The following is a 15,224-nucleotide window of genomic DNA, read 5'->3' as shown; positions in this document are numbered from 1 at the left end:
AAACGTAGTTCAAATTAGATTTTTAAATGTGATTCCTTAGAGTAGGATGTTCAATGCTTAAAATACATATAAACGTAATAATCAGTAAAATGTAGATTGTGTTCTTGAGATTCCTGCTACTTCTTAGTTCAAACGCATACGACAAATATATATTGAAGAAACTTGTGTTCTTTCAATGTAATGAACCAATTATCCATATAATCCGTTTAGAATTATCCTCTATTATTTTGAAGCGAACAAGATGAGTTGCAAAGAAAGATATGATGAATTAACAACAAAATCTAGATTGCAACCTTTTGACAATCAAAATGGATGATCGCCTAGGAAGACAAAATTGTCGGTGGTAGGTTGAAGAGTTTGCTGTAAAGTTTATTAGAAGTATAAGGTAATACAGACCCGAAACCACTAGAATTTATTACTGAAAAATCTGATTAGTCAGACTTCATGCTGTTAGGCACGGTTATTAAAACAATTCGAAGTCTTAAATTGATTTCTGTTTGCAGTCTCGCTGATCTTGGTTAGTCTGCTTACGTGATTCAGCTAATTGAAAAATAGATCTACATTGTTAAAACTTGCGAACTGCTACGAGCATACTAGTATTTACTGTTGCACCTGGTTGGATTGGCCATTTAACATTACGTAAGCGAAAGATCTGTCTAAAGTTTCAAAAGCACTAAAAGACTAAGATATACTCCATTGGTTCCAGATTATAATCCAAATCCAAGTCAATAATCAAAGTAAATCCAAGTCACGTGGATATTAATCACAATTGGAATTGTAAATAGAACAGGGGATTTGTATGCAATAGGACAGGCCTTCTTCTTTTAATAAAATATAATACCCAATGGGAATCCGAACTTTTTGTGGGAGAGGGGACACTACCCTTCCTTTTTAAACGGGAAGCAAAGGTTAAAAATAAATTTTTGTCCGAATTGTTAATTTTGTAAATATTATCAGAAATTGCCATTGTTATACATTTTTGGTCCTGGAGGAATCGGGAAACATGCTCAGTCTACCATCATCAATATGTACAAGTCCCCAACGATCTGTAAGAACGTTTATTTGCAAAGAAGTGCAAGTTATATTATCTTGAGTATGTAACATACATTGTGAACTAAATCGTCCTCCAGATTTTGTCTTCCACAAAGTCTTGCGCTCTTTGCAACTATAATTCTGTAACTAAATGGGTTTCACCTCGGCTTTCTCTTGAACTGTGTCTTCTGGGGGGACTGGTAATGAAGCTTGCCTAAAAAGGAGAGAGGACATTTTCTTAAGTATAATTTTTGTATAACGACGCGCTCGGAGTAAAATAAACAAGTTAACGAACCCGAACTATGTAAATCGATCATTTTATTAATACCCTTGCCACATCATAGTCACATCTATCAATAAAGAAAGCCAGTTTTCATGAATGACATGAAAATTTTCTTGGTTTTAGCGTCACACTTGTATTTAAATAGCAAAAAATTAGAAATGCAAGAAATTAATTTAAAGAGTTTGCTCCAACTGTTCTCTACTAATGCTAAGTTTTCTTAACTTGTGTCAAATTCCTCTCCCAAATAGAAAACCGCTGTTCTAAGTTTCCATCTTTTCTAGTTTCAAAAAGTATGCCTTAACGTTGACTCTGATTGGTCAGTCGAGAAATTTATGCTTGAAAGAAGGACAGCGCTCAACTTGAGAAATTACGAACGGCGAACTTAATTGGCGCTGTAGTCGTGCGTAATTTTGATTTTATCGACAACTGTGACTATAATGTAGCACGGGCATAAGACTATCTCCCGTACCTATGGAAAATGCGTCTTGTTACCTTGTAATTCTGAGTTATCAAATTTTCTGTCTTGCTATTTTATGTCATGGTTGCAGCGACTAGTGTCGTTACTAGCGAAAATGTTTGGGGGGGGGGGAGCTAGAGATTTTACCGACTGACTGGTCATTTTTACCAACTGCTTTTTTCAATAATTAGCATAATGTCCGTTTCAAATACAATATGTAAAATCACTGAACAAGTCGGTAAAACCGCTGCATTTACCAACAGATATTTAGATTTCGGTACATATCATGTCACTATTTTAATGCTGTTTATTTAACCAAATGGAAAATTGTGGCACCATCAATAAAATCATGGCAGGAGTCGTTAAAACTCCTGTGTTTACCGACCAAGTTCAAAAAATTTCTATAGATGACATTTTCTGTAGATGAGAAATTTAACGGCGTCGGAAAAATCGTGGCGCTTCGTGCCACGATTTTACTGACTATTTTTTTACCGAGTGATCAAAACATTGGGGACCCCCCCCTCCCAATACGTGACGGCCCTGGAAGCGACAGTTGCAACCTAGTAAAGAACGAACCACGGCACACAGCGACGAAAAATTTAAGAACGCGTTTAAAAAAAATGTCTTGTGAGACTTTTTTAAGGAGTTATGTTGAAAATCAATTCATCCATCCCCGTCTCAGGAGTAAACCTTTTGATAATGCCTAATACTTTACCTCTGAAACTACCTTTTATTTTGTTTTGTAATAGTAAATAATTTTTAAGAAAGATATGAACTTGAACTTACTGCAGGACCAGGCCTTTTCCTGCTTTACCTGGCATCTAAATTCAAAAGTTTTAAGGGAATTTGTACATTTTGTAACAATATATATATAAAAAACTTATTACTCATGGTAATTCCCGGTAAGTAAGATCCATCAAATTGTAAAGTTTTCAGTTGAAAATTATTAGCGTAAAAAAACAGTTAAAAAAGGAAAATAACTGAAAAAAAATGGCGATCCTGACGGAAGTTACATTATCAAATTCAGTATGTCTGAGGACTCTAGAGCAGTGGCTTCAAGCATCCGTCTGCAGAATGCAAAATTTCATATTTTTTCCTCTGAAATATGAATCATCAGCCGGATATGTTCGATTTCTCTAGAGTACGATGCGAAATGGGTTGCTGTTTTCAAGTAGTATAGTCGACCGCGCCAAAGGACTGCCGGTGTTTCCACTTTTTAGCATAAAACAGCAACTTTGGCCCGAAGAGGGCCAAATTGCTATCTGGTGGTAATTAAAAGATAATCAAACGATTTATGACTGCGGAAAATCTAAGCGTTTTTATTCCTTCTGTGGGCAGGGTAGGCAATTGTGACCAATCAAAATCCCCTAAACATGAATACTGTATAAGCGTAAGAAACTAGAGATGTTACAAATGTAAGGGCTTTTAACCGTTATTAGAGGCAAAATATTTAAAAGAAGAGATAGGAGCGGCTGAACCCATTAGTAATCTATCAATGCCATAAATGTGCAGGACCCTCAACAAAATGAAGTAAAATTGACCCTGAGCAGGTTTTAGATTAGTAGAATTCATTTAAGGGACTCATCGTATTTTATGTTATACACATGTCTCTTGATAATCCTATTTTTCGTTAGACATCGTGCGATCGTGACTTCAAATTTGCCTTTAATGATTGTCACTCTTGCTCATTTTCGATTAAATAGATAGCAACTGGAAAAGATGGTGGAAACATATTAAAGATTAAACATAGTCTAAAGATTAAACAGATTAAAACATAAAACAGTGACTCATATTTGTTTTTTGAAGCGAAGAATACTTCAAAGCGTTTTATACGACAAGTGACAATCAATAAAAACGAGTTATTTATTAACTGCTGTACTCGTCGCCAAAACCTTCTGATCTTGATCTTCCAAGAGACTTATGCGTTGCTTATTTAAAAAAAGTTCTAAAACCGCTAATTAATACAACTGCTAGTATATCATCTTAAACCAAATACATCAAAAATTGCAGAGGGATTTGAATTTATGAACCTTTCTGAACAAAGTGCCTGTGGTGGCACAGTGGATTGATCTCTGCTTGACAAGATCTTCCACTCCTGGGACTGACGCAGCCTCAATCTGTGCTGGCACTGGGCTAACGCAAGTACATCTGTATTCAAGAAGTGTCGTTAATAAATAGACTAGACGAAAACCAACGGAAAGCATTTTCGAGTAATATAGGGCTTTTTGTGGCTTCCCAAGATTTGACGGTTAGGGGTCTAATTAAACAATTGTTTTATAGAACCATAAGTGTGTGTTTTGCACCCTAGTGCTAAGCAAAATAGAAATTTCGCGGAAGAAAACTTCTTCGGCTGCTCTTGTGACTCCGTGTTCCGTGACTCCGTGACTTGTGACTTGTGACTCCGTGACTCCGTGTGACTCCGTCTTGTGACTCCGTGTGACTGTGTGCTCGTGTAAAATTGGGTAAATGAGGAAATTCTCAACGAAATCATAAACCTATAAACATTATCAACTTACAATGTATCCCAGTAAATAAAGAACAATTTCAGGCATGGAAAGACAAACCCTCCTCATGGCATAGGTTTTTTTCCTTATAACAATTTAATTATTTGCCAATGTCATGGCACAACGTCAAAATAAGTTGGCCAATGTAGCAGGATACAATGTAGCCATTAAAAGCAGGATATCCAGGATAAAAATGGACAAGAAAAACTGTAAATAAAAGCAGTATTTCCGAACTTATTTTCCAACATCCACAATAAAAATTGTTTCTCTGACCAGCTTAATGGCCTATTTTTAGGGTCACGTAAAATGCGGAAAACAAAAATTAGAAAATTCCAATTTTTCTGACTTAAACGGTTATCAAAGCATTGGAGCTACACAGCAGTTCTCGTGTCCCATTACGGAGGCCAAGAAATTACTGTAAAAGCTGAGCACAAGTGCCCTTGCTTTTTCTTAACAATTGGGATTTTTGATGGTATAGATCATTTACTGTTTTTTCGTAATTGGATAAATAATGGATAGTAAACTTCTGTCTTTAAAAAAGCTCGTGGACTTAGTCGGTGATTTGTTCAATGGCTCATTCAGGGAAAATGAAATATGTTGAAGCTAAAATCAAGCTTAAAAGGGAAGTGCAATTCATTTTCTTTTAAGTAAGAACATAATTTTTTGCTACTAGAGACAGAGTGCCCCGAAATGTCAGAAAAACTTGAAAGCTTAGATATTATCAAGGTAATAAGTTATTTAGAATCGACTAATCCAATTGTTTCCGCTTGAAAAGCTGATATTAAACTTAAAGTATACGAGACTATAAGTTGTAAGGCCTTAAAATAATATTAGTAACTGACTACAAGCCCCGAATGCTCAAAATGGATTTTATAAGGGAAAAGAACCTTTTTTGGCTATTTCCATGTACTGTACTATTTTGACGTTGCTTCTACCTGGTGCAATATTTCTGAAAGTAATCGACTAAACTTTCTCTTATTGCTTCCACCCGGTATAAAATAAGGGGGGTTAGTTGCCTTCCAGTAACTTTTGACTCTTAAAAAGGCCACTATAACTTTCAGTTTCCAATCGAGTCACCAGGAAAAAAAAATGTACATCAGGCAAGTAGAGATCTAAGTACCATTTCTATGGATGCCCTAGGAAAACATTTCTATGGATGCTCTACACCTTTTCAAAGAGAGTGAGTATCCTCTCTCATGGCCTTCCATTTCTATGGATGCCCTAGGTAAACATTTCTACGGGACCTCTACGCCTTTTCAAAGAGAGCGAGTCCTCCCTCACACAGTTTCACGTGCAAATTGCCAAAAAAATTAAGTTTTGAGGAGATTATGTTTCCTTGTCTTCTTTAGATGGGTTTTTGAAACCACAGTGTGTACATGTGTGTAGGCTTTGTTATTTAAAAAATTAGACGCTACAATCAGAACTCTTTTATTGACATTTGCAAAAAAGGGGTAATTAGTGATTGAATAATTTTTTAACATGAAAAGTATTTAATTTCAAATTCTAGGAGGACTTGACTTTTTTGGCTGGTACGGAAAATGGTACTCGTTAAATATTCGTGTAGACTTACGACTGTAAATAAGGCTATTGTGTCTTTCTGAACTTTCTGGGGTGGGGGTAAGTATTTATTTTAAATAATTCTAGGAGGAATTGAGTTTTGTGGGTGGTACGGAAAAATGGTACGTGTTGAATATTCGGGTAAACATATGACTAAGAAACGCTTCACTATCGTTATTTAACAATAGTGATACACTTCACTTTTTATAGTGATACACGTTATTTAACAATAGACAATAACACTTCACTTTGTTATTTAAAAAATTGGACGCTACAATCAGAATTCTTTGATTGACATTTGCAAAAAAGGGGTAATTAGTGATTGGATAATTTTTTAACATGAAAAGTATTTAGTTTAAATAATTCTATGATGAATTGAGTTTTGTTGATGGTACAGGAAAATGTGATGTGCATAATATTAGGGTAGAAATATAACTATAAATAAGGCTATAGTGTTTTTCTTAGCTTACTAGAGGTGGGGGCAAGTATGCATTTGAGGCAATTATAGGATGACCTGAGTTTTATGGGTAGTACGGAAAAATGGTGCTTGCTGAATATTTGCGTAGACTTATGACCGTAAATCAGGGTAGTTTGTCTTTATGTGAATAATTTGAGTCGTGGGTGTAAGTGTTTAGTTTAAATAATTCTAGGAGGAATTGAGTTTTGTGGCGGGTGTGGAAAAATGGTACGTGTTGAATATTCGAGTAAACATACGACTAAGAAACGCTTCACTATAAATAAGGCTATTGTATTTTTCTGAACTTTCTAGGGCGGGGGTAACTATTTAGTTTAAATAATTCTAGGAGGAATTGAGTTTTATGGATGGTATGGAAAAATGGTAATTTTTATATTTAATATTCGGGTAAACATACGACTAAGAACCGCTTCACTATAAATAAGGCTATCGTGTTTTTCCGAACTTTCTAGGGCGGGGATAAGTATTTAGTTTAAATAATTAAAGGAGGAATTCTTTTTTGTGGGTGGTACGGAAAAATGGTACGTGTTAAATATTCGCGTAGACTTTCTACTATAAATAAGGGTATTATGTCTTTTTGTACGTTCTGTGCGAGACAGGGATAAGTATTTATTTTAAACGATTTAACGAGGAACTGATTTTTGTGGCTGGTGTGGAAAAATGATACGTGTTGAATATTCAGGGTAAACATACGACTAAGAAACGCTTCACTATAAATAAGGCTATTGTGTCTTTCTGAACGTTCTGTGAGAGGCGGGGGTAAGTATTTAGTTTAAATAATTCTAGGAGGAATTGAGTTTTGCGGCGGGTGTGGAAAAATGGTACGTGTTGAATATTCGAGTAAAAATACGACTAAGAAAAGAGTAACTATAAATAACGCTTTTGTGTTTTTCTGAGCTTTCGAGGGCGGGGGTAACTATTTAGTTTAAATATTTCTAAGAGAAATTGAGTTTTATGGAAGGTATGGAAAAATGCTACTTGTTAATTTTTCGTGTAAACATACAACTAAGAAACGCTTCACTATAAATAAGGCTATCGTGTTTTTCCGAAATTTCTTTAGCGAGGGTAAGTATTCAGTTTAAATAATTCTAAGAGGACTTGATTTTTGTGGGTTGTACGGAAAAATCCTGCGTGTTAAATATTTGAGTAAACTTTCTACTATAAATAAGGGTCTTTTGTCCCTCCGAACTGACCTTTAGAGGCGGGGGTAATTGAGTAGTTTAAACAGTTTTGGGAGGACTTGATTCTTGTGGTTGGTGTGGAAAAATGGTACTTTTTGAATATTCGAGTAAACATACGACTATAAATAAGGCTATTGCGTCTTTCTGAACTTTCTGTGAGAGGCGGGGGTAAGTATATAGTTTAAATAATTCTAGGAGGAATTGATTTTCGTGGCTGGTGAGAAAAAAAGGTACGTGTTGTAGATTTGGGTAAACATATGACTAAGAAACGCTTCACTATAAATAAAGCTATTGTGTTTTTCTGAACTTTCTAGGACGGGGGTAACTATTTAGTTTAAATAATTCTAGGAGGAATTAAGTTTTATGGATGGTATGGAAAAATGGTACATGTTAAATATTCGGGTAAACATACGACTATAAATAAGGCTATTGTGTCTTTCTTAACATTCTGTGAGAGGGGGGGGGGTAATTATTTAGTTTAAATAATTCTAGAAGGAATTGAGTTTTGTAGCTGGTGTGGAAAAATGGTACTTGTTGAATATTTAAGTAAACATACGACTAAGAAACGCTTCACTATAAATAAGGCTATTGTATTTTTCTGAGCTTTCTAGGGCGGGGGTAACTTTTTAGTTTAAATAATTCTAGGAGGAATTGAGTTTTATGGATGGTATGGAAAAATGGTACATGTTAAATATTCGGGTAACACGATACGACTATAAATAAGGCTATTGTGTCTTTCTGAACTTTCTGTGAGAGGTGGGGGTAAGTATTTAGTTTAAATAATTCTAGGAGGAATTGAGTTTTGTGGCTGGTGTGGAAAAATGGTACGTGTTGAATATTCGGGTAAACATATGACTAAGAAACGCTTCACTATAAATAAGGTTATTGTGTTTTTCTGAACTTTCTAGGGCGGGGGAAACTATTTAGTTTAAATAATTCTAGGAGGAATTGAGTTTTATGGATGGTATGGAAATATGGTACTTGTTAAATATTCGGCTAAACATACGACTAAGAAACGCTTCACTATAAATAAGGCTATCGTGTTTTTCCGAACTTTCTAGGGCGGGGGTAAGTATTCAGTTTAAATAATTCTAGGAGTAATCGATTTTTGTGGATGGTATGGAAAAATGGTGCGTGTTAAATATTCGGGTAAACATTCGACTATAAATAAGGCTTTTGTGTCTATTTGTACTTTCTGTGAGAGGCAGGGGTAATTATTTAGTTGAAATAATTCTAGGAGTCACTGATTTTTGCGGCTGGTGTGGAAAAATGATACGTGTTGAATATTCAGGGTAAACATATGACTAAGAAACGCTTCACTATAAATAAGGCTATTGTGTCTTTCTGAACGTTCTGTGAGAGGCGGGGGTAAGTATTTAGTTTAAATAATTCTAGGAGGAATTGAGTTTTGTGGCTGGTTTGGAAAAATGGTACGTGTTGAATAGTCGGGTAAACATATGACTCATAAACGCATCGCTATACCGCACGCGTGTGTAAAGGTAAGAACTTTCGCGGTCAGAGAAGAGTTTTACGTTTAAATAATAGGTGGAGGGATGAAGTTTTATATGTTGGATTGAAAAATGGGGCTGGTATTTTATTCGGGTAGATACTTGACTAAGAAACGATTCAATATAAATAAGGTTATCGTGTTTTTCCGAACTTTCTAGGGCGGGGGTAAGTATTTAGTTTAAATAATTTTAGGAGGAATTGATTTTTTTGGGTTGTATGGAAAAATACTACGTGTTAAATATTCGGTTAAACAGATTACTATAGATTAGTATATTTTCTCTGTACGAAAGTTCAGTGGGAGGTCAGGTTAAGTATTTAGTTGAAATAATTCTAGGAGGACTGGATTTTTGTGGCTGAGGTGGAAATATGGAACGTGTTGAATATTCGGGTAAACAGTCGACTATAAATAAGGCTAGTGTGTCTTTTTGACCTTGCTGTGGGAGGCGGGGGTAAGTATTTAGTTTAAATAATTCTAGAAGGAATTGAGTTTTGTGGCTGGTGTGGAAAAATGGTACGTGTTAAATATTCGGGTAAACATACGACTAAGAAAAGCTTCACTATAAATAAGGCTATTGTGTTTTTCTGAACTTTCTAGGACGGGGGGTAACTATTTAGTTTAAATAATTCTAGGAGGAATTGAGTTTTGTGGCTGGTGTGGAAAAATGGTACGTGTTGAATATTCGGGTAAACATATGACTAAGAAACGCTTCACTATAAATAAGGCTTTTGTATTTTTCTGAACTTTCTAGGGCGGGGGTAACTATTTAGTTTAAATAATTCTAGGAGGAATTGAGTTTTATGGATGGTATAGAAAAATGGTACATGTGAAATATTCGGGTAAACATACGACTAAAAAACGCTTCACTATAAATAAGGCTATCGTGTTTTTCCGAACTTTCTAGAGTGGGGGTAAGTATTTAGTTTAAATAATTCTAGGAGGAATTGATTTTTGTGGGTGGTATGGAAAAATGGTACGTGTTAAATATTCGGGTAAATATTCGACTATAAATAAGGCTATTGTGTCTTTCTGAACTTCTGTACCCGGCGGGGGTAAGTATTTAGTTTAAATAATTCTAGGAGGAATTGAGTTGTGGGGCTGGCGTGGAAAAATGGTACGTGTGGGGTAAATTAAGTTTTGAGGGGGTTAAAAATGGTAGTTATTTAATACCCAGTGAACAGGTGACTTGAAATACTTCATTATACATAGTTTATTGCTAATGATACCTCCACGACAGATATTTTTTTATTGTATTTTATAGCTATTAGCCAAACGTTGCTCTGTGTTTGTCACACCAACTAGTAAATATTTATCGGGGTTTTATTTTTTCTGTTCAATTATTTTCAGTTTAAGCCAATATAATCCAAGGGGGTAAATTAAGTTTGAGGGGGGTAAAAATGGTAGTTATTTAGTACCCGGTAAACATGTTACTTGAAATACTTCATTAGAAAGAGGTTATTGCTAATGATACCTCCTCGACAGTTTCAGTGTAAGCCAATGTGATGCTAGTGGGTAAATTAAGTTTTGAGGGGGGGGGGTAATAATGGTAGTTATTTAGTACCCGGTAAACAGGTGACTTGATATGCTTCATTAGAAGTAGGTTATTGCTAATGATACCTCCTCGAAAGATGTTTTTATGGCTCTAACAATTGTACTCTATGATTGCCCAGAGAGACGATATGGCTTTCCCACTATTGCTCTATGGCCGGTTATCGACACTACCTAGTTTATTGCATGTATTAGATCAGTATTTTTTACACAGTGGAACGATAAACACATAACTAATATCTCTAAAAAAGTGAAGATGAAGCATTTTAAGAAAGTGTTTTCACATGATAGTGTTATTATAGCATTGAATGCTGACAAGGAGAATTATTTAAACTATGAAATAAGTACAAGTGGTAGCACTATCGGAAACGTATGCGTGCATTGTCATGACCGTAAGGAATTGAATTTCTTTGGAGTACCAAAAAAATTCAACTCTTATGATGGTGGATATGCGAGATTGAGATCTCCGGAGATGATTGCACTCAAAGAGAATGCCAATATAAAAATAATAGTTGATAAAAAGGGGCATCTTCTTGCTAGTGCTTGTGGTACCATATTACCCAGTGTTAAACCATATCGTCAGCTTTCGGGTATTAGCATTCAAATGAAAGCAAAGACGAAAAGAAACTTGGTAAAAACTATTCTATATAATGGGACAGTCGTTTCTTGACGTTTAAGAGTGAACTCTAATTACTATTTTTATGTAAATATGTGTTGTTGTTTTTTCTCAAAAAAATCTGTTAATACATTTAAGCACTAAATACCTTTAAGCTGAAACCATCGTTATTCTTTAGAATAGTTCTATTCATTTCATTAAATTATGAAGAAATTGTAAGTAAGTAACAATCGCTTTCTTTAATTCGCTACCTGGACACAATACAGATATTTAATTCAAGAAATCATGATAAAATCGTAAGTAAGTAATAAACTCTTTATTGTTTTCACCTATTGGATACACAATACGGAAATTTCATTCAAGAAATTTCAAACAACACACACACACACACACATAGAAATTTCAAACAACACACACATACACACACATAGAGCCGACTCACACACAGAGACGACAAACACACAGAGACGACAGACACAAACACACAGAGACGACAGACACAAAGAGACGACTCACACACAGAGAGGACAAACACACAGAAACGACATGCACACACATAGAGACGACACACACATAGAGACAACACAGACACAGAGACGACACACACATAGAGACACAGAAACGACACACACAAACAGAGACAAAACACCCACAGAGACGACGCCTATGAAGAGACAAAACACCCCCAGAGTTGACACACACATTGAGACAACACACACACAGACAGGATACACAACGCTGAAATTTAATTCAAAAAGTTATGAAAAAAAAAAATTTAGACGGGGTTACGTGCGCGCACGTAACCCTGTCTAAATTTTTTTTTCATAATTTCCTGAATTAAATTTCTGTATTGTGTATCCTGTCTGTGCGTGTGTCGTCTCAATGTGTGTGTCGTCTCTGTGTGTGTGTCGTCTCTGTGTCTGTGCTGTATCTGTGTCTTCTCTGTGTCTGTGTCGTCTCTATGTGTGTGTCGTCTCTATGTGTGTGTGTCGTTTCTGTGTGCTTTTCGTCTCTGTGTGTGAGTCGTCTCTTTGTGTCTGTCGTCTCTGTGTGTTTGTGTCTGTCGTCTCTGTGTGTTTGTCCCTCTCTGTGTGTGAGTCGGCTCTATGTGTGTGTGTGTGTGTGTGTGTGTTGTCCCTCTATGTGTATCGTCTCTGTGTGTTTGTTGTCTCTATGTGTGTGTCGTCTCTATGTGTAAGTCGTCACTTTGTGTGTGTAGTCTCTGTGTGTGAGTTTGTGTCGTCTCTGTTTGTTACCTATTTACAGTTTCTTCATAATTTCTTGAATGAAGTTTCCGTATTGTGTATCCAATAGGTGAAAACAATAAAGAGTTTATTACTTACTTACGATTTTATCATGATTTCTTGAATTAAATATCTCTATTGTGTCCAAGAAGCGAATTCAAGGAAGCGATTGTTACTTACTTACAATTTCTTGATAATTTAATGAAATGAATAGAACTATTCTAAAGAATAACGACGGGTTCAGCTTAAAGGTATTTATTGCTTAAATGTATTAACAGCTTTTTTTGAGAAAAAACCACAACACATATTTACATAAAAATAGTACTTAGAGTTCACTCTTAAACGTCCAGAAACGACTGTCCCATTATATAGGATAGTTTTTACCATATCATATGGCTTTATCACGATCAGGGATGTCCTCATGTATCCACTGAGCGAGGAACCTAGCCTCTTCTTCGGGACAGTGATGAGCCCCTTCAAATGTAGTACACCTAAACTCTTCTATATTTAAAATGAGAATGCTAGGGTCACAGTTTCGAACTAAAAAGTTCTCTGTAGGTAAATTACCCTTTAAGTAGAGTGCTTCAACCCCGAAAAACCTGCAGATTTTATTGATTTCCTCCCGAACATTTTTCAGTTCCTGACCAGTATTATTAAGTGGTGTAATAACTCTATCGTAGAATCTCAGTCTGTTTATATGACGTAATGTAGTACTCCACAAGCTTTTATCATACTCAAATATATTATAGTTCACTATCCAATGATAACAGTCAATTTCTTCGTGTTCTATAGACAATTATAAAAATGCACATTCAAGTATAACACCACAAGAGGATTTTTTCAAACCGATAAATTCGGTGTCATACAGTCCTATCATCTTGGAAGCTATTAATGTAATTGTTAAGTAGAGAAATAGTTCATCAAACTTTTATACCTTCGCTCAAGGTTGAATGGAGTTATGTCTAGAGGAATCCGTATCAAAATTATCCGAATTGAGTGCTGGTAGGAGTCTTAAAAACCATAAAAGTCATTGCGGGGAGGAGTCACAGAACCCTACGTATCTATTACAAACAAATGAAGCCTAAAAATTACTATTTTCTCATAATATCTATACTGTGTATCCAAGAGTTGAATTCAAGAAAGAGTTTGGTACTTACTTACTAACAATTTTTTTATAATTAGAAATCAAAAAATGGATGATTGTAGATAATTTAATCATTCTAATAGATTGATTTTGTTAATGTTATCTAACATATCCAACATATGATATCGGGAAAAAATGTTAATAAAAAATTTGTTCAATTTGATACTTAAATTATGTCAGTTTTATCAAACGTATCTGTCAAAAGACATCGATAAAGAAATTATTCACGCTGATACTTTGATTTTGTCAATGCTATCCCAAGTATCTGTCAATAGATGTTGATAGAGAATTTATTCATTCTTATACTTAGATTTTCTCTATGTTAACTCATCTATCCGATATATGATGTATGTAAATTCCTTTTCTTACATCTCCGATGTTTTAATAGACATTCTAAACGTTCGATATGCTAGCTTACTCTAAAAAATAATGAACACATAACAAATGTAATGCATAATATACTTTTAATGACGTAATTTCATGTAGAAAATTAATACAAAAAATATATATTATTATACATTATTAATATGAATGAACAACTTTGGACATTTTGAATCTGTTCCATAAAATGGTTCACCATGTTCTCTCTTCATATTAAAGCTATTGTCTTCTCCTAGTTTGTAATCAATAGAATAAACATTATTCTAATTTGAATAGTACATAATATTTATATGTTTGTCACTGACAGCCTCAATATGCGTTTTGTTTTCAGTATTATTTGATTCATTGACACTTTCATTAATTGGAGTCACAGATACTGGTACATCGTTTTTCATCGATTCATCTTTCTATTATTTAGTGATATTTTCTACTAATACCCTGTTTATTTTTCTAGCAATTTCACTCTCTATTATCACACTATTTTTACATAGGTAACAGTTCTAGCAAGTAGACAGGATATGGTTTATGATATTAGTAGAAGAGTAGGCCTTTCTTGTCGTCTTTGTTTTCATTTCTATGCTAATACCCAATAGTTGACGATATGGTTTAACACTGGTGAACATGTTACCACAAGCACTGGCAAGAAGATGCCCCTCCTTACCAACTATTATTTTTATGTTGACATTGTCTTTGAGTGCAATCATCTCCGGAGATCTCAATCTCGCATATCCACCATCATAAGAGTTGAATTTTTTGGTACTTCAAAGAAATTCGATTCTTTACTGTCATGACAATGCACGCATACGTTTCCGATAGTGCTACCACTTGTACTTATTTCATAGTTTAAATACTTCTCCTTGTCAGGATTCAATGCTACAATAACACTATCATATGAACACACTTTCTTAAAATGCTTGATCTTCAGTTTTTTAGAGGTATTAGTTATGTGTTTATCGTTCCACTGTGTAGAAAATACTGATTTAATACATGCAATAAACTAGGTAGTGTCGATAACCGGCCATAGAGCAATAGTGGGTAAGCCACATCGTGTCTCTGGGCAAGCATAGAGTGCAATTGTTAGAGCCATAAAAATATATGTCGAGGAGGTATCATTAGCAATAACCTACTTCTAATGAAGCATATCAAGTCACCTGTTTACCGGGTACTAAATAACTACCATTTATACCCCCCCCCTCAAAACTTAATTTACCCACTAGTAGCATGTTGGCTTACACTGAAACTGTGGAGGAGGTATCATTAGCAATAACCTCTTTCTAATGAAGCATTTCAAGTCA

General features: G+C 35.0%; 1 protein-coding gene across 1 annotated transcript in view; it reads right to left on the bottom strand.

Annotated features, from left to right (window-relative positions):
* Nucleotides 1–1,054: 1,054 nt before the first annotated feature.
* The window catches only part of LOC148940718 (neuropeptide SIFamide receptor-like), a 292,968-nt gene continuing 278,798 nt past the window's right edge, over nucleotides 1,055–15,224 (bottom strand). Inside the window, exon 6 of the mRNA XM_089105050.1 lies at nucleotides 1,055–1,246. Coding sequence (XP_088961176.1) covers nucleotides 1,166–1,246 — 81 coding nt within the window. The 3' untranslated portion in view covers nucleotides 1,055–1,165. The remainder of the gene's footprint in view (nucleotides 1,247–15,224) is intronic.

The sequence above is a fragment of the Artemia sp. Qi Xiang Cuo genome, chromosome 19 (genome assembly GCF_049724085.1).
Source record: "Artemia sp. Qi Xiang Cuo chromosome 19, ASM4972408v1, whole genome shotgun sequence".
NCBI lineage: Eukaryota > Metazoa > Arthropoda > Branchiopoda > Anostraca > Artemiidae > Artemia > Artemia sp. Qi Xiang Cuo.
Note: the sequence above shows the minus strand (reverse complement) of the source record. Positions and strands in the feature narration are given on the sequence as shown.